The sequence below is a fragment of the Chiloscyllium plagiosum genome, chromosome 39, assembly GCF_004010195.1.
Source record: "Chiloscyllium plagiosum isolate BGI_BamShark_2017 chromosome 39, ASM401019v2, whole genome shotgun sequence".
Classification (NCBI taxonomy): domain Eukaryota; kingdom Metazoa; phylum Chordata; class Chondrichthyes; order Orectolobiformes; family Hemiscylliidae; genus Chiloscyllium; species Chiloscyllium plagiosum.
In genome coordinates, this window is record NC_057748.1 from 7,629,678 (window position 1) to 7,653,311 (window position 23,634).

A 23,634-nucleotide genomic window follows, 5' to 3' on the forward strand; every position below is an offset into this window, starting at 1 on the left:
TAGATTGCTGCCCACTGTGTATCAGTGGTGGAGAGAGAGATTCTGAAGGTGATGGATGTAGTGTCAATTAAGTGAGCTGCTTTGTCTTGGGTGGTACTGAACTTCTTGAGTATTGTTGGAGTTGCACGGATCCAGGCAAAAGGCACTGCACAGGAGTGATGTCAGACAAAATGTAACACTAAACCATACAGGGAGATAGAGTCATAGAGTCACATACTACATCAAATGAAGGGGTTAAGTCCTAAGGAGCATCCTAAAGGAGGAGACAGAGGCAGAAGAGTTTTAAGAAGGAATTCTAGATACTATAGCCTCAGACGCAATGAAGGAACAGCTCCCAATGTTGGTGTGGTTAAGATACACAAGAGCTATGGCTCAGGCAACCCCTGCTCTTGGGGATGTAGATGGTGAGATTTGGGAGTTAGGGTTAATTTGAAGATTTCAAAGGCTGTGTTTGCTTTTAGGGCAAGGTCTGTCAGCGAACACCAGTTCTTGCATGACCGGTCTCGTTTAATGCATGACCGACAGCGAAGAGTCTGGATCCAGTCGCTACTGGACAAGTTACATCCGAGATCAGCACTGTCCGAGGCTACAACAAGGGTGAGGCCAGTTACATCTGCAGGAGGTAGAAGCGGGGAAGGATTACACCGGCCAGTTCCAAGGGTGGAAGGAGAAGTTTCACATTCGGCAAGTGCACTTCTGCCTTTGTCAGAGTCCACGGACCGAGCCTGCGATTCAGCACCTTGGACAGCGCACAACTACAGCAGTCAAACGGGCAACACTTCAGCACCCACAAGCACTTTTCGACACTTATCGACTCACGAGCACAGCTCAAACAAATGAATGTTCTGGCTGGATGAAACCCTGAAACTGAGTATGAAATCATGTGAATTTGTAAAAGTTTAAGGAATAGCGTTGACCTTCCTCTTTTATACAAGGAAGGTAATGAAATGGAACAAGAGCTGTGCAAACTCTTATCAGCTTTCACCTCATGCGCTAATTTCAATCTGGATGTTTCCTCATGAAAGAATTAGCCTTAAGGCTTTTCAGATGTGAGTGTTTTTATTACTCTTGACTAATAGGGGCTTTTGATGTCGGGCTGCCTTCTCTCTTGCAACCAATAGGCTGATTCAGAAGACATGAAAAACTGGCCTTATAGTGAGGGGCCAGTGTGATATCTCGGACAAATCAAGTCAGAAGTCACATGATACTGGGCTATTGCCCAACAACTTTATTTGAAATCACAAGCTTTTGGAGCACTGCTCCTTCTTCACCTGATGAAGGAAATCTATGGCCCTTAGTCAGACTGGACCTAGATGTGTTTCCAACCCTTCAGTCGGGTCTAACCTGACCTCTAAAGGGACTGAGAAAAATGGCTTGGTATCACCCTTCTGAGGTAATGGGAGGCAATGGCCTAATGGTCTTATCATTGGACTGTTAATCCGGAGGCACAGCTAGGATCTGGGTTCAAATCCTACCATGGCAGATGGTGGAATTTGAATTTGACAAATTTGTCCACCTCAGTCCGACACCTGCAGCTTGGCCACACCAGCTTGGGATTTGAAATAGAAACAGAAAATGCCATCGAAGCTCAGCAGGTTTGGTAGCATCTGTTGAGAAACAGAGTTAATGTTTTGAGTCTTTTATGACTTCTTCAGAATGATGGTGGAGGTCTTGTAAACTCATCGGGCTTTGAGAAGGTGGATGCTTCTGCTCATGTCTGTCCCCAGGTTAGAATGAGTTCAATTTAATTTCCAGTGGCTTCCACCACTCCGATGGACTAGGGAAGCAGCTGCCTAGGAGTTCCCCTGAGATCCCTGTGTCACACACCAGTCTGAACTGGTTACATTGCCCCATTCCCTCTTTGCCACCTTCACCACACAGTTCAAGAAGGGAGGCTGCCCTGATCTCCATTGGGCAACTCCACTTGGGGCAATAAATGCCCATCCTGATCATGCTGCCCACATCTCCAGACTTACCAATGGCTGCATCGCTCTGTAAAATGCAAAAGCATGACCCTCACAGGAAAATGGCACCGATCACACAGTCTGCATGATTTGATGACCAACCTGTAGTGAGTTGAATGAATGCACGTGGCATGTTAATGTTACCTACAGTAGAAAGTGGATGAAGAGCCAGTCAGGCTCCTCACCTCAGTTTGACATTCACTGATATGAGCATTGCTGGTAAGGCCAATTTGACTTGTCCAGGTTTAATTTTTTTTATTCATTCACAGGATGAGGGCATCGCTGGCTAGGCCCAGCATTTACTACCCATCCCTAATTGCCCAGAGGGCAGTTAAGACAGCCCTGTTGCTGTGGGCTTGGAGTTACATGTATGCCAGACCAGGTACTGATGGCAGCTTCCCTCCTGAAAGACATTAGTGAACCAGATTGGTTTTCCCACCAATCAACAATGAATTCATGGTCACCATTAGACTCTTAATTCCAGATTTCTTTTTTGTTGTTGAATTCACATTCCACCATCTGCCATGGTGGGATTCAAACTCAGATCCCAGGACATCAGCTATATCGCTGGATTAACAGTCCAGTGATAATACCACCAGGCCATTGCCTTCCAATGAGTTCAGAAGGCTGATACCAAGCCAACTAAAATGGTTTTCTCAGTCCCTTTAGAGGTCAGTTTAGACCCGACTGTAGGGTTGGAAACACTTCTAGGTCCAGTCTGAGTAAGGACCACAGATTTCCTTCCCAAAAGGACATTCTCAAGGCTGATGGCTGCTTATGACAATTTAATAACCTCATGGTTGCTGCCATTGTATATTGACCAGAATGCCTAGCCGTTACATTGGAGTCTGAAGTCACACATTGGAACTGAAAGAGTACATTCTGCCCCTCCAGCTAGTCTCACCATTACATCAGCTGTACTTCAACTCCATTTAGCCAGCTTTGATCAACCTTCACCACCCTCACCTCAGAAACATGTCAATCACAGTTTGGAACATTTCAATTGACTTCCTACCACAACACCTGTACCCTTTCTCTGGGAGAGTGTTCCAGATTTCCACAGAGTAAGTCAAACCTGATATTCTCTCCCATCCTCCACTTCCCAGGCTCACAGACACTGAGTGATCATGTGTGAAAAAGGGCATGGGGGTGTGCGAAAGCGTGTTAGGGCTCTGATCTGATATACCCCATCCATTCTCCAATTTACCTGCAGGTCCAAAAGCTCACTGCCACTCCCTGAATTCCCCTCACTCTGAAGATTTGGTGCCAGTGTGCCTCAACCACCACCCAACAGACCTTCAGTAGCACTGCAGAGGGTGTTTTTGGATAGTGAAGTTTGCTGCTTCATCGTCTGAGAGGAGGAAGTCGTCGAGCAAGGTGACACCCTCACCCCCGCCCCCCCCCCCCCAGTCATTAGGAGGGCAACATCCCCTCCATCCTTGAACTCACTCCTACAAGCCTCAGGACTGAGGGCAGGTGGGTGGGAAAACACATTTAATGGGCCATTAATTGCCCAATTTGTTGGCCTGAGTTGAGTCAAGGACAGGTGAGCCGGCCTGTGCTATTGTAACATGGCAGTCAAGGCAGGACAGCAGTGGGAAGGCCAACTAAGAGATTTTACAAGCTGTCCCCTCACACCTTGCCGATCTCCTGGGATCTTTCACACACAGAGGGATAGGTTTGACATTGTGCCTGAAATTAAGGAAAACTCAATACTCTCAGCGGAATGAGGGGTAAGGTTTGTGGTGATGAGGCAGGAATGGGGTGGGATAAAGGGAAGACTAACCATTGGGAATTTCAGGGGGATTCTGAAACACTTTAGAAGCTTTTCTGCCGCGCATGGAAAGAGGGATCCAAGTTTGTTGTCCTTTTTTATTTGTCCTTGAATAAAACTGCACATAAGAATGAAGTAAAAAGTAGGATTTGAAAGATACTTCTTTTTTTAATCTAAAGTCTTTGACCAATTGCTCCCACAACAGGAAGTAATGTAACAAAACAATTTGATCACACCAGGGAAAAGTGTGTCAGAGGAACAGCGAGATATTGGAAAGTTGCAGGGACAGCTGCTCATGTATCTCTCAGCCAACCCACATGGAGGACTTACATCGAGGTTTCTCCCAATAAAATGGGTGAATTTTGAATTTAAATCACAAGGAAGTATTTGGGGAGTTTGACCTTTAACCTTTGTCAAAACCAAAATAAATTGCAAGGAAGTATTTTATTCCCAGTTCACCTGAAGGTATTAGATCCATTCTAATACACTTAGACACCAGCCATTCACTTCTGTTGTGGATTCTCTTTATCCATTCGATAACTCTTATCATCTTCCAGTCTTTTCCCTACTCTTGCTCTCAACTCCTGCCATGAGCTGTCGATATCTCATCCATCCACTTTCTCTTTGGACTTGGAAGCTGATGGTTTGCCTTGTTTCTTCTTGTCTTTCTGTTTCTTGTCTTCATTCCCCCGTTGCCTCTTCTCTTTCTCTTTCCCGCGTTTGTCGTCCTTTCCCTTCTTGTCTGCTAGCTCTCGCTGCTTCTTCTCCTCCTTCTCCCGCTGCTTGGTCTCCTTTTTCTGCTGCCTCTCCTCCTTCTCCCGCTGCCGCTTCTCTTTTTCCTGCCCTCTCTTGTCATCCTTGCCTTTCTGTTTCATGCTTTCCTTCTGTTTCTGCTTCTTCTCCTCCTTTTCCCTCTGTTGCCTCTCTTTCTCCTGCTGCCTGTCTGCTTTCTGCTTCTCCTTGTCCTCCTTCGTCTTCTGTTTCTTCTTCTCCCTATCCCCCTTGTCTTCCTTGCCCTTGGATTTGTCCTTCTGTTTCGACTTTGTTTTGTTCCTGTCACCTTTACCCTCTTTCTCAAGCATCGCCTTTGACTCTTTCTCTTGGCCTTGGACTGTGGGAGATGGTGGTGGTGCTGCCTTGGCTTTTTGAGATTGATGTTCCTTATCCGTTAGCTTCTCTTTCGATCCCTTGTTAAAGAAGTTGAAACCTATTGACCTTCCTGCCAATTCAAGCAAACAGACTGCTCAGCAAATCAAAGAAGGCCGCAAACTCAATGGTTTCATGTTCAATACATAATCAGGAATTACATTCTAATTTGTTTCTTAATTCATTCACGGGACGTGGGCATCACTGGCAAAGTTGGCATTTGTTGCCTATCCCTAATTGCCCCTGAACCGAGAGGCTTGAGATGCCATTTCAGGGGGAAGGTAAAAGTCAATCACAACTAAAGTAAAATACTACAGATGCCAGAAATCTGAAATAAAAACAGAAATAAATGGAGAAACTCAGCAGGAATGGGCAGTATCTGTGCAGAGAGAGAAACAGAGTTAATGTTTTGAGTCTGGTATGACTCTTCACTTTGTCATGTTGGACTCAAAACCTTAACTCAGAAAGTGCTACAATCTTGGATCACCTGAGACAGTGGCCATGGAGAGAAATTGAGCCAGTGGCTATAAAGTCAGGAGTGTGATGGAATACTCCCCTCTTGCCCGGATGGGTGCAGCTCCAACAACACTCAAGAAGCTCGACAGCTTTGATCTCACATCCTGAAACTGTGACTTCTATAATTGGAAAGGATGAGGGCTGCAGGTGCAAGTTCCACTCCAAAGCCACGCATGCTCCCAACTTGGAACTGTAACACCAATTCTTTATTGTCACTGTGTCAAATTCTGGGAACGCCCTCCCTCACAGCACTGCGCATGTCCCTACACCTCAGGACTGCAGCAATTCAAGAAGGCAGCTGACCACTACCTTCTCAATTAGGGCTGGACATCCCATGCTGGCCTATTCAGTCACACCCACATACCATGAATGGATAAAGACCGCTTAGCTCTGAGTTGAACTTCCAACCACGTGGAAACATAGACAATAGGAGCAAAAGTAGACCATTCGGCCCCTTGAGCCTGTTCCGTCATTCAATACGATCAGGGTTGATCATCCAACTTAGTATCCTGTTCCCGTTTTCACACCATACCTATCAATCCTGTCATATATAAGTTCTCCACTACTGTGACAGTGCATTTCCACCCCCATAACATCACCCGATCAACCCATGTATCAGTTAATCAGCAGCTGAAACCTTTACCCGCAGTTCCTGTTATTTCTGGACTGTCCTAATGCTCCAGGGGAACAGTGGCTCAGTGGTAATGTCACTTGACCAATGATGCAGAGGCCTGGGTCAATGTTCGGGGGATACAGGCCCTTACTGGATCACCCCCTCACGCTAGGAATAGCCATGGGACATCCGACATCGGGAGGGACGTGCTAGGCTGTTGGGGTGGGAAATACCCACTCCTGAAAAATCCCAGCCTTACTCCCCAGGAGGAAGAACACCAGGAAAACCTAACCCAGCAGCCATCGTCACCATCCCACCCCCAAACCCTAACCCCAGCATCCCTCCAGCCCTCACTGATACCCGGTCCTATTTTACCCAAAACAAGAGGACCTCATGGTCAGCCTGTGAATCCAATGCCATACCTCGATTTTTCTTCTCTTTCTTCGGCCTGTGGAACAAACCATAAAAGTTGGGGGTAAGTTGGGAGCATGGCATCTATCGCCAACTGTTAAATTCACCACACAATCCATGAACAAGGTTTAAGGGAAGATCACAACCTGTGAGTTTAATTGGAAAGGTCAGAGGGTCAGAGAAGGGGATTTGTCCACGGTAACAGAATGACTATTTCTCGAATGATCAGTAGCAGTGTGCTCACCAACATCCGATAGCACAGGTTGAGGCCATTCAGCCCATTGACACTGGCTTAGCACTTGGGCAAACTGGGGCTATTGATCAGTTACACTCCTTTTGCTCTTTCCCCTTAACTCTGCAAAGAGTTTGAGCAATGATCCAATTATCTTTTGAAAGTCCCGATTGAATCTGTTTCCACTGCTTTTTCAGGCTGTGAGTTGCAGACCACAACAACACAATGTGGGAAATATTTTCTCCCCATTGTAGAGTTATAGAGTCATACAGGACAGAAACAGACCCTTCAGTCCAACCAGTCCATGCTGACTATAATTCCAAACTCAGCCATTAGCACCTGCTTGCACTTGGCCCATATCCCTCCAGACATCTCCTATTCACGTACTGAGCCAAATGCCTTCTAAACGTTGTAATTGTACCACTTCCTCTGGAAGTTCATTCCCCCAAATACGAACCACTCTTGTGTTAAAAAAAAAAACCTGCCCCTTGTTTAAATCTCTCTCCTCTCTCTTTAAAAAATATCCCCCACCATCTTGAAATCTTTCACCCTAAGGAAAAGACACCTGCCACCCCCCTTGTCTATGCCCCTCATGATTTTACAAACCTCTACAAGGTCACCCCTCAACCTCCTACACTCCAGTGAAAAATGTCCCAGCCCATCCAGCCTCCCCTTCTAACTCAAACCCTCCATTGCACTGGTTCTACTGGCAATTAGCTTTAAATCTGTTTCCTTTGGTTATAAATCCTTCTCTCAGTGAAAACAGTGTCTCTTTATTTAATTTACCAAAACTTTGTCATAATGTTGACCATTTCTGTTAAATTTCTGGATCTGAACTAAAACCATCCCAGAATGGGAGGAATTAACTTTAATTCCCAGCGGTAAATCTGCTATGGCGAGCCTCAATTTAATTCCTGGACCTCTAGCCCCTCATTGGTCGTATCCATATTCAACATTTTAAGGCCAAGAGGGCTCATGGTGCAGTAGGAAACCATCCCTGTCTCTGAACCAGAAACTCAGGGGTTGGGTCTCACTCCAGGACGAGGAAGGTGAATTCATGATGTGGCCTACCACAGAATGTCAACCATCAAATCCATCCAACCCATGCCAATGGTATGCAGTAAATCGGGAAAGGTTCCTGGCCAGCCATATGATGGAGAGAAAATTGGAGCCTCTACTATCACTATCCACAAGTCTGGGCCACAACATGCAAGTAAAACGTGCAGTGTATCACAGAAACTCCCAACTTTCCCCTATCTCTCTCTCCCCTCTGTCTCTCTCACTCTCCCTCTCTCTATCGCTCTTCTCTCTCTCTCTCTCCATCACTATTCTCTCTCTCTCTCTCTCTCCAGGTAGTCAGTTGGCTCCATTATTGGTCAGATTGATGCCGGGAGTGTGGAGTTGGATTTGGGAGTTGACAAAGGCAGCAGTGGAATGGGACAATAATTTCTCGTCCTCTGAGATCTGACTCCTCACCTGGTGTGTAAGATTCAGACTCATTGTCTTATTTTGATACCTGTATGTTACAGGAACATCCAGAGAACACTTAATCACAAGTTACACCATTGAGGGGCTGGTTCTCTGAAGAATTCAAAGTGCCCTGTTTGTAATTTCCGCGCAGAGTCTCACGGTCAAATCTTTTGTGTGTTAGATTTTTTGTTTGCTAGGCAAAGGTATAAATAGTGGCAGAACTGGAATGGATTTAAGAGAGAGATCAGCTGTAATCTAAGGCAAGACATTTGGATAAGTACGTGAAAGAGAAAGGTTAGAGGGATATGGGCCAAATGCAGCCAGGTGGCACTAGTTCAGTTTGGGATTATGGTTGGCATGGACTGGTTGGACCGAAGGGTCTGTTTCCATGCTGTATGACTCAATGAGTCTGTAACAAAGTCAAGGGTTGAGGGCTGACTGTTGATCTCAATGGGATGCACAGATGCCAGGAATCACTTCTGATCGTTCAAAGTGGTGTTGGAATTTACTGGCAAAACGAAATCAGCAGAAGGAACCATCACCAACCCCTGTCGAAAAACCCCTCCCATCACCGCCACTTCAGAGTGGGCACCAGAACTCTCATAGCAGCCAACCCTCTCTCGCAAGACCACCCCGCTCAACCCCCATCCCTCACTGGAACCCTCTCCTCACCAATGCAGTTGAAACGGAGGTAAAAATGCAACGCATTTATATAGCATCTTTCACAACCTCATGGTTTCAAACTTTGCCCCGCCTTGTTGTGTCAAGAGAGGTGGCAGCTAATTCGTGCACAGGAAGCTTCCAGCAACAGGAGCTAGAGAATAACCAGATCACCAATTGGATTAATGGACAAGTATCTACCAGTAACCTGGGGACAGGTACTGGGCTACTCTGCAAAAATCCACCTGGGGTTTTGAGGGGGGGGGGGGGGGGGGGGCAGGTGTGCAATTCCCAGTTTAACGTTTCATCAGCAAAACGGTGGGTGCAAAGTGCTCCCTGAATCTGGAGTCTTCCTGGAGTGGGACTTCAACCTATCCCCCTTGGAGTCGGTCACAAAGGGTGCCCACCCTCCCCTCCCCAACTGAGCCAGCTTGAATTCTAGGCTTTGGATGGGAATACCCACGGTTCAACAGGAGGCCAGGGTTCCTGGTCATGGTCGAAGTCAGGCAAGCTCTCGTCATCGCTTCCCTCTCTCTTGCTTTGGGTCCTCTCACTGCAGTCGGTCTTCTCACTCTTGTCACTCTGCTTGCTCTTCTTGCTCTTCTTGCTCTGCTTACTCTTCTTGCTGCTCGCCCGACTTGCCTCGTAGTACTCCCTCATGCCCTGCAGCGGTGAGGAGGAGGAGGAGAACACAGCAACAGGGAAAGGCGAATGATTGCGTAGCTGTCTGGGAGGAAAGCAATAAGGAGTTCCTGCGGGACACGGGGAGAGGGGAAAGATCGCTCACCTGGGTAATGCCTGGTTCAGCACAATGCCACAAGGCACAGGTTCAGTTCTCATTTCAGTCGATGTAGACTGTGGCCCTAGCTCCCTACACTGCCCCTGAGCACGCAGGGCAAGGACAGACCAGTACTGAACCAACGAATGTGGAGGTGGGTTTATAAAATCATGAGGGACATGGATAGGGTGAATAGTCACAGCCGTTTTCCTAAGTTGGGGAGAGTCCTAATCTAGAGGGCATAGGTTAAGGATGAGAGGGCAAAGATTTAAAAGGGACCTAAAGGGCAACATTTTCACACAGAGGGTCATGTGTGTGTGTGTGTGTGTGTGTATGTTTATGTGTGTGTGTGTGTTTGTGTGTGTTTATGTGTGTTTTTATGTGTTTGTGTGTGTTTGTCTTTGTGTGTGTTTATGTGTGTGTGTGTTTGTGTGTGTGTGTGTTTATGTGTGTGTGTGTTTGTATGTGTGTGTGTTTATGTGGGCACTTCCTTTGAAGGGTATAGACAGGATTAATGGTAGTTGTCATTTTCCTGATGATGAGGGATTTCAAGACTAGGGACATATTTTTAAGGTGAGAGGGGAGAGATTTAAAAAAGACACGAGGGGCAACTGTTTTACACAGAAGGTGTTGACATGTGGAATGAACTTCCTGAGGAAGTGGTGGATATGAGCACAATTACAACGTATAAAAGATACCTGAATAAGTACATGACTGGGAACGGTTTGGAGGGATATGGGCCAGGAGCAGGCAGGTGGGATAGTTTAGCTTGGGATTATATTTGGCGTGGACTGGTTGGACCGAAGGGTCTATGTCCATGCTGTATGACTGTAGAAGGAGTTCCACCTCCCTATGGAACCCATGACAGCTCTCCAACAAGCAGATAATATTAACAGGGGATGAAATGAGAGATGTGCATACCAACCTTTTCATGCATAATACCAGTAAGGGGTCCCAATATGTTTAATAGCCATGGGTTGGAAGTTGAATTGTAGGAAACAGAGCTGTCAATTACAACACAGCAAGCTCCCATGAACAGCAGTGAGGTAGCGATCAGATCAGCTTTGCTTTCTGCAGTGTTTGCTGAGTGATAAATACTGGTCAGGAATGCAGGAATAATTCCTGGGCTCTTCTTCAAAGCAGCCCCTCCTTCAGAAAGTGGTAAGATGGCACATCCGCCAGGCTACACTCCCTCAGGATTGGCCTGGGACAACTTACCGAAGGGGAAGGAAGAGAGAGAGGGCAAGAGGTGAGGATGGAAGGAATGGGAAAGGAGGAGAGGGAAATATATTGTGTATAAAAGTAGATAAGGTCGGATGGACAGAGCGACGGGGAGAGGATTGGACAAGGGGAATGAAGGAATTGGGAAGGGCTGATGGAATTCAACTCTGGAGACATCGGTTCCTGCGCTAGGAATATTCTTCCCTGTGAGTATCACCAGGCTGGGCCAACAGTTGAAGCCCTTCCTTTGCTGGGCTGTTTCAGAGGGCAGTTAGGAATCGACCACATCACTGACGATCTACGTATGTGAGTCACACATAGACCAGACCAGGACAGGAGGGCAGATTTCCTTCCCTGAACAAGATAGATTCTTCACAACAACAAAAAACGACAGCTGTGATGGTCACCGTTACCTGGAAGACCTTTCAGTTACAGACTATTTCTAATCAATCTGGAGCAGCTGGGACTTGAACCGGGGACTCCTGACTCAGAGGTCGGGACACTACCACAAGATATATAAAGGTCATTGATTGAATTTATAGTCCAGCGGTGGCTCTGGTGGGACTTGAACCTTACATCCAATACCACTGATATGCTACTCCAGGTGCATTGCCACTACACACCTGTTGGGAGAGCTGGGAGACATGTGAGAGGAAAGTGGGCCCAGAAAGGAGCTGTCTGGCTGGAACTCCCTGTGAAGTAGTTACCCGATACCCACGAACATACAACTGAGGAGCAGGAGGAGGGCATTCGGCCCCTCGAGCCTGCTCCAGCGCTCACTAAGACCACAGTTGGTTTGAGAGTAGCCTCAGCCTCACCTTCTCGATGGTCACAGCCTCTCACTAAGAGATGCCCCATGCGGAAAGGGCACTGCCAGGGGGCAGGAAGCTGAGCCCACCCCGATGCAACCCCCCCTCCCCAGCCCCACTTGCTCTGAACCAAGCACATCACCTACCGGCGACATCTCTGGTGGCTCCAGCTGCCAGTCAGAGAGCGTGGTGACTGAGGTCTCCAGACTGGCCTGCTCCAGGATGCACTCGATCTCCGGTGTCACCGCTTCGTAGCCGTACACCTCCTCAGGGTTGGTGTGCAGGAGGGTCACCAGTTTCATCCAGCGCTCAAACACTTCGTTCTCACACTCAGGGTGGACGTACAGCTGCAGGTAGAAAGCCCTCCCATTGGCCAGCTTCAGGCGGAGACGCCGGTTATAGACATCATGGATGGAGATGTTGACAAAACTCAGGGGAAAGAGCCTGTTCCAGAAACACAGAGAAAGAAAACTTAACCAGCATCAACGCATAGCAAGCAATGGTGATCCACACACAGGTGGAACAGGCACCAAATACATTACAGCAGAAGTAGGCCATTCAGCCCATCAACTCCACTCCACCATTCAATGACATCATGGCCAATATGATAATTCTCATCTCCACTTTTACCTCGATTCCCTTCCTGGTTAAAAGTCTTGCCAGCTCAGCCTTGAATATACTTCATGACCCAGCCTCTAAAGCACTCTGAGGTAAAGAACTCTACACTATCACCATCTGCTGAGAGAAGAAATCCCCCCATATATCTATGTCTGAAGTGGGTGACCCCTTTCTCTGGGAGCACGCCCTCTAGTCTTAGACTCTTCCATAAGAACAGGGTGGCTCAGTGTTAGCACTGCTGCCTCTCAGTACCAGGGACGCGGGTTCAATTCTAGCATCGAGTGACTGTGTGGAGTTTGCACGTTCTCCCCGTGTCTGCGTGGATTTCCTCTCGCAGTCTAAAGATGTGTGAGTTAGCCATGAGAAATGTAGGGTTATGGGGTCGGTGTGGACTCGATGGGCTAAGTGGTGTCTTTCCACATGGTCGGGATCCTGTGAAGAAGAAACAACATCCACCCTGTCAATTCCCCGAAGAACCTTGTATGTTTTAATAAGGTGACCTCTCAGTCTTCTAAATTCCAATGAGTACAGGCCCAATCTACTCAACTAGTCCAGTGACATTCCTTCTGCATCACTTCCCCCACTGAGTACAGCTAGGAAAGTTCTGGACCAATCTACAAAAACCTTGTTATTAGTAGACAATAGGCAGTAGGTGCAGGAGTAGGCCATTCGGCCCTTCGAGCCAGCACCACCATTTATTATGATCATGGCTGATCATTCACAATCAGTATCCTGTTCCTGCCTTATCCCATAACCCTTGATTCCACTCTCTTTAATAGCTCTATCCATCTCTTTCTTGAAAGTATTCAGAGACTTGGCCTCCACTGCCCTCTGGGGCAGAGCATTCCATACACTCACCACTCTCTGAGTGAAGAAGTTACTCCTCAACTTTGTTCTAAATGGCCTACCCCTTGTTTAAGCTGTGTCCTCTGGTTCGGGACTCACCCATCAGCAGAAACATGCTTCCTGCCTCCAGAGTGTCCAATCCTTTAATAATCTTATACATCTCAATCAGATCCTCTTTCATCCTTCTAAACCCAAGTGTATTGAAGTCCGGTCGCTCCAATCTTTCAACATATGATAGTCCCGCCATTCCGGGAATTGACCTCATGAACCTACGCTGCACTCCCTCAATAGCCAGAATGTCCTTCCTCAAATTTGGAGACCAAAACTGCACACAATACTCCAGGTGTGGTCTCACCTGGACCCTGTACAGCTGCAGAAGGACCTCTTTGCTCCTATACTCAATTCCTCTTGCTATGAAGGCCTTTATTTATTACACTCAGAATCCAAGTCAGTCTCAGTAAGCCAAGATCAGACTCAATCTCATTCTATTCCCTGTTATCTCTCCTCCCCATCACCATCTCTGAATGGATGCGATTCTTTGATGTCTTGAGTCCTAGAGCAGTCAGTTACTCCCACCTAGTGGCATATTTGTGTATTGCTCCTGATTCTGCAGAGACAAGTAGGGTAAAAATTGTCAATCCGAAATACAATCAAAGAAAAAGTGCTCTGTAGATCTGCAGGGTCTGTGAAGAGACAACGTCTTCCAGTCATACGAACAAAGTTGTCTACTGTGTCCTTTGAGCTTGTTGCTCCATTCAATAAGGTCATGGCTGATCTGATTTTAAACTCCACATTCCTCCCAATAGTCTTTCATCCCCTTGGTCATTAAGAATGACCTCTGTCTACCTCTGTCTTAAAAATGTTTCAATATTAAATTTAAAAACCTTTGGTCAGAATTGGAGAAAGTTGAGGATTTAATAAGGGAATTTAAATTCCATCCTTCCCCCCCCTTTTTTTATTTATTTAATCAGAGACAAAACTAACTGCAGATGTCGGAATCCAAGTGGACAACTTGAAGGATTATACCCGAAACATCAGACTTCTCCACCTCTTGATGCTCCCTGCTCTTCCAGCCTCCTGCCTGTCTACGTTATTTGTCTTTTTGCCTTACACTGAAATCCCATTTGTAAAGTTATACACTCCAACTTCCACCCAACCATAGACCCTTCCACAATTTTCTTTTCCCTCTGTGTCCCAAGTCCCAAGAACGTTTGAGGACTTTGGGTTTATACTCAATGCACGTTAAGAGGATCGGGGTTGAAACTTAGAGAATACTGAATGGCCTGCACAGAGTAGGTGTTTCCATAGGTAGGAGAGACTAGGACCTGAGGACATTGCCTTAGAGTAAAGGGAAGACCGTTGGAATGGAGATAAGGAGAAACCTCTTCGGCCAGAGAATGATGGATCTATGGAATTCATTGCTACAGAAGGCAGTAGAGGCCAGGTCATTCTGCTCATGTGTCATATGATCTTTTATTTTGTTTATTCATTCAGTGGATGTTGGTTTCGCAGGTCGGGGATGTTGAAGTCACCAACTGTTGCCCATTCCTGAGTGCCCCAGAGTTGGTGGTGGTGAGCTGTCCCCCCTGAAATGCAGCACTCCTTAGGGCGTATGTCCTCCCACAATGCCTTTAGAGAGGGAGCTCCAGGATTTTGACCCAGCAACACCGAAGGAACGGCGACAGATTTCCGAGCCAGGATGGTGAGCGACTTTGGGAGGAATTTGATTAAGAACTGCTATGTCTCTAACCTTTGTCCAGTTCTGATGGTAAGTGACTAAAGTATCTTCACTGCGGCTGCTGGACCTGCTCTGCATTTCCAGTTTCTGTTCCAGATGGAAAAGGGTCATGTTTCCACGTTCAGAAGCAAATAGCTTTCGAGGCTTGCCTTGTAGGCAACCACGGCATACAACCGGCACACAGCAAGATCCCACCGGCATTGAATAATGCAATCGAATGTCTCCGACTTGCTGGTGGTGTTTAGTATTTCCCTCACCTCACAGATGGTGACAGAGCAGGGCTTCTGAACCCAGGGCTTACCCAATCCATTTGCTTTTCTTTTCATTTCTTCAATTTTTCTCTCTCTCTTCTGTCATTTTTAAAAGTTTTATTTTACTTACCGCTTGATGGAGAGCTTGGTCCCTGTGACAGCATCGGCAGTGATGAGTGGTCCAGCAGCACAAACTTGAATAGGCCCAGCAGTGTAGACCCAAGTAGGCCCAGCAGTGTAGACCCGAGTGGGCCCAGCAGCGTAGACACAAGTAGGCCCAGTAGTGTAGACCCGAGTAGGCCCCGTAGCGTAGACTTGACTGGGCCCAGCAGTGTAGACTCGAGTAGGCCCAGTTTTGGTAACCCTGAGTAGGCCCAGCAGCGTAGACACAAGTAGGCCTAGTAGTGTAGACCCGAGTAGGCCTAGTAGTGTAGACCCTGAGTGGGCCCAGTAGTGTAGACCCGAGTAGGCCTAGTAGTGTAGACCCCCAAGTGGGCCCAGCAGTGTAGACTTGAGTGGGCCTAGCAGTGTAGACTTGAGTAGGCATAGCAGTGTAGACTCGAGTAGACCCAGCAGTGTAGACTCGAGTAGGCCCAGCAGTGTAGACCCCAAGTGGGCCCAGCAGTGTAGACACAAGTAGGCCCAGTAGTGTAGACTCGAGTAGGCCTAGCAGTGTAGACTTGAGTAGGCCTAGCAGTGTAGACTTGAGTAGGCATAGCAGTGTAGACTCGAGTAGACCCAGCAGTGTAGATTCGAGTAGGCCCAGCAGTGTAGACCCCAAGTGGGCCCAGCAGTGTAGACACAAGTAGGCCCAGTAGTGTAGACCCGAGTAGGCCCAGTAGTGTAGACTCCGAGTGGGCCCAGCAGTGTAGACCCGAGTAGGCCCAGTAGTGTAGACCCCGAGTGGGCCCAGCAGTGTAGACCCGAGTAGGCCCAGTAGTGTAGCTCCCGAGTGGGCCCAGCAGTGTAGATCCGAGTGGACCCAGCAATTTAGACTTGAGTAGGCCCAGCAGCATAGACACAAGTAGGCCCAGTATTGTCGACTCACAACAATTACAGTGGAGGCCAATTCAGTGTCCCCATGGCTTCTGTCAAAGCAGTCCTAATGCCAGCCCAGTTCAGGTTTCAGGTGAGGAAGGAGGTTCAAGGAGGCTGTGGCAGTGCAGAGTGGATCTGGTTGTGCCTCGTGCAGTGTAGACTTGAGTGGGCCTAGCAGTGTAGACTTGAGTAGGCATAGCAGTGTAGACTCGAGTAGACCCAGCAGTGTAGATTCGAGTAGGCCCAGCAGTGTAGACCCCAAGTGGGCCCAGCAGTGTAGACTTGAGTGGGCCTAGCAGTGTAGACTTGAGTAGGCATAGCAGTGTAGACTCGAGTAGACCCAGCAGTGTAGATTCGAGTAGGCCCAGCAGTGTAGACCCCAAGTGGGCCCAGCAGTGTAGACACAAGTAGGCCCAGTAGTGTAGACCCGAGTAGGCCCAGTAGTGTAGACTCCGAGTAGGCCCAGTAGTGTAGACCTGAGTAGGCCCAGTAGTGTAGACTTGAGTGGGCCCAGCAGTGTAGACTCGAGTAGGCCCAGTTGTGTAGACCCTGAGTGGGCCCAGCAGCGTAGACACAAGTAGGCCTAGTAGTGTAGACCCGAGTAGGCCTAGTAGTGTAGACCCTGAGTGGGCCCAGTAGTGTAGACCCGAGTAGGCCTAGCAGTGTAGACCCCAAGTGAGCCCAGCAGTGTAGACTTGAGTGGGCTCAGCAGTGTAGACTCGAGTAGGCCCAGTAGTGTAGACTCGAGTAGGCCCAGCAGTGTAGACCCCAAGTGGGCCCAGCAGTGTAGACACAAGTAGGCCCAGTAGTGTAGACCCGAGTAGGCCCAGTAGTGTAGACTCCGAGTGGGCCCAGTAGTGTAGACCCGAGTAGGCCCAGTAGTGTAGACTCTGAGTGGGCCCAGCAGTGTAGACCCAAGTAGGCCCAGCAGTGCAGACCCGAGTAGGCCCTGTAGTGTAGACCCCGAGTGGGCCCAGTAGTGTAGACCCGAGTGGGCCCAGCAGTTTAGACACAAGTAGGCCCAGTAGTGTAGACCCCGAGTGGGCCCAGTAGTGTAGACTCCGAGTGGGCCCAGCAGTGTAGACCCCGAGTGGGCCCAGCAGTGTAGACCCCGAGTGGGCCCAGTAGTGTAGCTCCCGAGTGGGCCCAGTAGTGTAGATCCCAAGTGGGCCCAGCAGTGTAGACCCGAGTGGGCCCAGCAGTTTAGACACAAGTAGGCCCAGTAGTGTCGACTCACAACAATTACAGTGGAGGCCAATTCAGTGTCCCCATGGCTTCTGTCAAAGCAGTCCTAATGCCAGTCCAGTTCAGGTTTCGGGTGAGGAAGGAGGTTCCAGGAGGCTGCGGCAGTGCAGAGTGGATCTGGTTGTGCCTCGTGGCTGATGATAAGGCCTTTCGGCATCCTCAACATGACAAGAGCGGGCCCAGCCTCCTGAGCACATGCAGCACTGGTGGCAGGAGTTGGATCCTTGGGGATAGCACGCCCAGTGCGGATGGAGCAAGCCTTCGGGCAGTGGTGCTGAGGAGAGGTGTCATTGACTTCGGTGGGCCCATCTCAGAGCTCGAGACGTTGGCAGCATGGCCTTTAGGGGCAGGGCGCCCTCTGCAGTCAGCCTCAGTGAGCTACAGTGATGGAGAAGGCCCAGATCAATACTCAGGGCAGATTGGCAGGATCAGCAGTTGCATCAGGCAGTAGTGTGGTAAACCCGGTGTCGGGATTCTTGGAATGGACTGTGAGGGGAAAGCAGGAGGAGATCGAGCCCCTTTAGGAAGTGGGGTCTCAGTGTGACTAAGCCCTTTCAAAATACTGTAATGTTTGACTTGTGGCTTTATGCCTTTATTTTTCTACCTAAATCTAAAAATTTTACTCTAATCTTTTACTTTTAACTTTGATCTTTCTTTTGACCTTGTTCTTAAGATTCTGTACCTCGGTACTTTGAACCAAAGATGGCGCCTTGTGTGGTGGCATTAAACACTTTCACTGTACTCCTGTACTTGAGCACATATGACAATACAAATCTAAACCTAAAAATCTTTTAGAAATCTAAAATCTGAATCTGTTGAGCCATCGATAGGAGGTTGATCAGTCAATAGCTCCATTGCTTGAATATTGCTGACACACGTGAGACACACAGTTGGGGTATTTCGCCATAATATCATCAGGACAGAATCGCAAGAGTGACAAATCTTTAAGGGAGTAGTGTGCCTCCCGTTAGAAATAACTCAAGTCCTGTGCTGCCTGAAAGACTCTACTACAGTTGTGACTTCATGGATAGCAGACAGCAAACCAGATTAGTCTTTCTTCATACTTTCTTGTGACAGTATTTAAGAACTAGAGAAAATTTGTAACACAGGAGGCCAGTCAGAGTGCATCCTTGGTAGTTGAAGACTTCCTAGCTTCATACAAATGATGGAACATGTGTTCCCTTGCTAAAATGTGAGGAGAGTTCTGTCTGGATTTCATGAGGAAACTCTTGAATTCTATTTCCTATTGGCACTCCCTCCTGCCACAAACACCTGTGTGACGCAGTTAAAGAGAAAAATCACCAAATACAGCAATTGGCTATGTCCTAGGCAGTGGTATAGAAGAGATGTCACCGGGATAGCCATCCATTTAATGTTCTGGGGACATAGGTTCAAATCCCAACATAGCAGATGAACCTTCAAACTCTGGAATTCAAAGAATAGTCTAATGGTGACCGTGTAACTATTGTTGTAAAAACCCATCTCGTTCACTAAAGTGCTTCAGGGAAGGAAATCTGCCATCCTTACCCGGTCTGGCCTACAGACCTTCAACAATGATCTTGCGTTGCCCTCTCAAATGGCTGAGAGTGCCAATCAGTTTGATGGCATGAGTTGGGCCAACATTGGCAGCAAAGTCTCCATCCCATGGAGGGATAAAACAAGGCGATGAAAAACCCAATCCCCTACTTGATAACACTCATAAACATTATGTCAGTGCTTGACAATTTAAAGACCTCAGCCTGACACCTTGTGATCTCCAGTGGTACAAATTGTGAAGTGAAGCTGGCCTTTCAACTTTAATCCGTAAAATAAAGTGACCTGCACTTTTGCAACATATTGTAGTTATTTGTGCATTGAAAGGTTTATGAGCTGTGCCATCCTTTTATTATTTTACACATTGTTTTTATTTTAATTATTGTCTGTAACAATCTTGTGATTTGCTCGTCATCACAATCCAGCACCGACCGCTAAGATGACATTCCAACAAAAGCAATCGATCCTCTGTCCAGCTGCACTCAGTTAGGATCCCTGCACATTGCTGCTCCTTTCGGGGATATCTGAGTACTTTTTAAAAAGTGATGGGAGTTTCTGCCTTTGCCGATATATCAGCAGAGAGTTGGAACATTATTTCCTTACCCCTGCTCTTACCTTTCTGCCAAATACTTTAAAGCAAAATATTGCAGATGCTGGAATCAAAGCAGAAAGTGTTGGTGAAACTCAGTGGCTTTGGCAGTATTTGGACAGAGAAAAACATTTCGGTTCCAGTGTGACTCCATTCCAAAGAAGTGACCTTCCCCTTCCAGCCACTCACCATCCTGGCTTGGAAACGTATCGCCGTTCCTTCAGTGCCACTGGGTCAACATCTTGCAACTCCCTCTCTTGGGGCATTGTGGGTCAACCCACAGCACATGGATTGCAGCGGTTCAAGAAGGCAGCTCACCCCCACCTTCTCAAGGGGCAACTAGGGACGGGCAATAAATGCTGGGCCCAGTCAGCAAATAAAAAAAAAAAATTTGGATTCAAAATGGTAACATTCTCTCTCTCTCTCTCTCCATGGATGCTGCCAGACCTGCTGAGTTTCTCCAGCAATTTCTTTTTAACTTTAAATCTATGCCTTCCAACCCCTCTGTCCAAATAGGTAGGTCATCCCCACTCACTGTATCTGGGCCATTCATAACATTAGCATAAAAGCAAAATACTGGGGATGCTGGAAATCTGAACCAAACACCAGAGATTGCTGGAGGAACTCAGCAGGTCTGGCAGCGACTGTGGGGAGAGAAACAGAGTTAATGTTTTGAGTCTCGGTGTGACTCTTCCAGTTCTGGAGAAAAAGAAACATTAACTCTGTTTCTCTCCCCACAGTTGCTGCTGGACCTGCTGAGTTTCTCCAGCAATCTCTGTGTTTGTTCCATTACTGATCTCTAGTTAATAGTTTTTAATTGTCACACTTTCTCTAACCCTCGCAGCAAAGCATTCTTCCAAGCTGCTGACTCCCAAACCCCTCAGGAAACACCAACCCGTCTAGATTGGCTTGTGGCAGAGTGGGTAGTGTCTCTGGGTCAGAGGTTCCAGGTTCAAATCCCACCCCAGGACTTGGTGGGCTCAGACAGTATGTTATAATATGATCAAGCACATTGATTATCAATTGATGAATCTGTGGCAGGCAGTGAGAGTGGGAGGTTTGATAGTTGCTAAGTGATATGAAAGCATCCTCATGTTCAGGGACTCCATGCGTTGGTTCTTGCCATGAGCTGGTGCCAACCTTGTTGCTTACCTGGTGAGCTCCATGGGGCATCTATCATCTGAAACCGTACAATTACACATCATCTCCTTCAGAGCGTTGATGGGTCGGGCTAGCAGCATGACGTTAGGGAGGCTGAAGTTCGGGCTTGTGGAGGTCACACCCACGGTCACCACGGTTACCTGGTTATGAATGTTCAGCACCTCTCCCTTCTTCGTAATCTGCAAGTAAGAGAGTCCAGTGAACATGACAACTCAAAACTCAATTCTCATATCGTGAAGAAATCTCCTCACGTTTTAATTGTTTCAAATTTATGGTCCCCAGTATGGAGGGATTGTCGCACAAGGAAACATTAAACAGGTTGACCCTCTACTCAATGAAGTTCAGAAGAATGAGAAATGACCTCATTGAAACCTATCAGATTCTTCAGGGGCTCAGCAGGATCAATGCTGAGAAGATGTTTCCCCTCATGGTACACTCTAGGAACAGAGGGCATAGTCTCAGAGTAAGGGGATGCCAATTTAAGACTGAGATAAGGAGGAATTGCATCTCTCATCGAGTTGTCAGTCTTTGGAACTCATTGCCATGGGGAGCACTGTGTATATTTAAGGCTGAAGGAAATAGATTCCTCTATCAGGCTGGGAAGCAAAGCTTACAGGGAAAGGGCAGGAAGGTGGACGTGAGGAATGTCAGACTAGATTATCTACAGTACGGAAACAGGCTCTTTGGCCCAACGAGTCCACACCGACCCTCCGAACAATAACCCACCCAGACTCATTACCCTACCCTACATTTACCACTGACTATTGCACCTAGCACTGTGGGCAATTTAGCTTTGCCTGACCTGCACATCTTTGGATTGTGGGAGGAAGCCCATGCAGATACGAGGAGAATGTGCAAACGCCACACAAGCAGTCACCCGAGGCAGGGATCAAACCCAGTTCACTGGTGCTGTGAGGCAGCAGTGCTAACCACTGAGCCACCATGCCACCCCTTTAGCCATGATCCTATTGAATGGTGGAGCAGGCTCGAGGGACTGAATGGCCTCCTGCTGTTTCTCTTTCTTGTCGTTCTATTTTCTCCAAACTTACAGTTCTGGAGTGCCCTTCCTAAACCTCTCCCCTTCTCTAGCTCTCCTTCCTTCTTTCAGAAGCTCCTTAAAAGCCTACCTCTTCGATCAATCAACTTTGATTTGCCCACCTTTATAATTCAGTATGTGGCTCAGGGTCATACAGCTTTATAACACTTTTGTGAAAAGACTTAGGGCGTTTTACAGTGGCAAAGGAGGCATGCAAATATAAACATGACACCACACACCAAGGGTTAAAGCAGGAGGGATCATGAACCTGTCATAAGCCCTGCACATTGTTGAATGCTTCACAGCTGATCACATACACTTGATCGATAAAGTAACTGGGGAAAATTGTGGTCAACATTCAGCTGGGAGAACTTGAGTGACACTCACTTTGGGCGTAATAGCTCAGAGACTATTCAAAACAGTCATAAGCCGAAGACCGTGTGGACACAGAGAGACAATTAAACATTATAACGTGGCTCACTCAGGCTAGCTAGAAGTGACCCACATTCATACACGGGGACCTGTTCTCTGCAAACAAGAGGAATATATTCAAACCTAAATTACAGAAAGCACAGCAGTACCCACTGCTTTCCCCCATGGTGACACACTGGCCAATCGGGTTTGACTTGGCAACCGATCAGCACTCCCATAGTATAAATTGTTGAGCTCGTTTGAGATTTGGTATTCTTGCAAGTGTCCTGCTGAGTGCCAGATAAAAAAGCTTCAGTAACACATTACTCTTTTCAGCAACACTGAAGGGTGAACTAACTGGTGTGTTTAAGGTGATTAAGGAAGTTGCTAGGGGAGGTAGAGAGGTCTTTCGTTTGGGTTGGGTGTTGGGGGGTTTGGAATCGGGAGCAAAGGGGCTTATCCCTACAATAAGATCCAAGTTTTTAGGGATGATATCAGAAAGCACTTGCGAAAACAAGAAGCAGCATGATGGCTCAGTGGTTAGCATTGCTTACCTCACAGTACCAAGGACCTGGGTTCAATTCCAATCTCAGACAACTGCCTGTGTGGAGTTTGCACTATCACCCCTGTGTGGGTTTCCTCTGAACTTCTCCTACAGCCCAAAGATGTGCAGTTGTGTTAGCCACTGGAAATGCAGGTTTATAAGATAGAGGGGTGAGTCTGAACGGGATGCTCTTTGGAAAGTCAGTATGGGCCAAATGGCCAGCTTCTATACAGTAGGGATTCTGTGGATTTTTTTTCAGGAAAGCCTTTTGTTCAAATAGTGGTTAGTTTGTAGTATATGCTACAAAATTCAGGTCTGAATCCCATCATGGCAGATGGTGAGTTTCATTAAAAAAAATCAGGATTTAAGAGTCTAATGTTGACCACAAATCCATTGTTGGAAAATCTCATCTGGTGGCAGTAGAGAAATGCTTATGGTGAAGGGGCAGGGCCCCTATCTCTGAGCCAGGATGCCCAGTTTCAAGTTCCACCTGCTCCAGAGGAGTGTAATCACATCTCTGAACATCTATTAATACTGGCATGGCCCAGTTGGGCTGAATGGCCTGTTTTGTGCTGTAAAATTCTATGTAGCCTCCTCCACAGGGTTTGTTTCTCGCTGTGGTGCTCTTGTCCAAAGGCAGGTCTGACCCACAGCACTGTGATCTCCCCCATGGACAGGGCAAGTAGGAGGGCACCCGAGTACGCCCCATCCAGACTGGGGATTGAACCCCACATTGATGGAGCCAACTGGCTCCCCAGGGAGTCCAGGCACCATTCACTTCTTTGGCAAAAGTGAGGACTGCAGATGCTGGAAACCAGAGTTTAGATCAGAGTGGTGCTGGAAAAGCACAGCAGGTCAGGCAGCATCCGAGGGGCAGGAGAATCGACGGTTCGGGCAAAAGCCCTTCATCAGGAATAGAGGCAGGGAGCCTCCAGGGTGGAGAGATAAATGGGGGGGTGGGGCTGGGGAGAAGGTAGCAAAGAGTGAATAGGGGTGGGGATGGAGGGGATAGGTCAGAGGGGAGGGTGGG

General features: G+C 47.6%; 1 protein-coding gene across 2 annotated transcripts in view; it reads right to left on the reverse strand.

The window, feature by feature from the left end:
• Positions 1 to 3,996: 3,996 nt before the first annotated feature.
• The window catches only part of LOC122541970 (DNA ligase 1-like), a 60,927-nt gene continuing 41,289 nt past the window's right edge, over positions 3,997 to 23,634 (reverse strand). For both annotated transcript variants that reach the window (XM_043679265.1, XM_043679264.1), the window contains 5 exons: positions 20,605 to 20,792; positions 11,741 to 12,038; positions 9,250 to 9,449; positions 6,436 to 6,461; positions 3,997 to 4,957 (listed from right to left, as the gene is read on the reverse strand). In XM_043679265.1, coding sequence (XP_043535200.1) covers positions 4,344 to 4,957; positions 6,436 to 6,461; positions 9,250 to 9,449; positions 11,741 to 12,038; positions 20,605 to 20,792 — 1,326 coding nt within the window. In that variant the 3' untranslated portion in view covers positions 3,997 to 4,343. The remainder of the gene's footprint in view (positions 4,958 to 6,435; positions 6,462 to 9,249; positions 9,450 to 11,740; positions 12,039 to 20,604; positions 20,793 to 23,634) is intronic.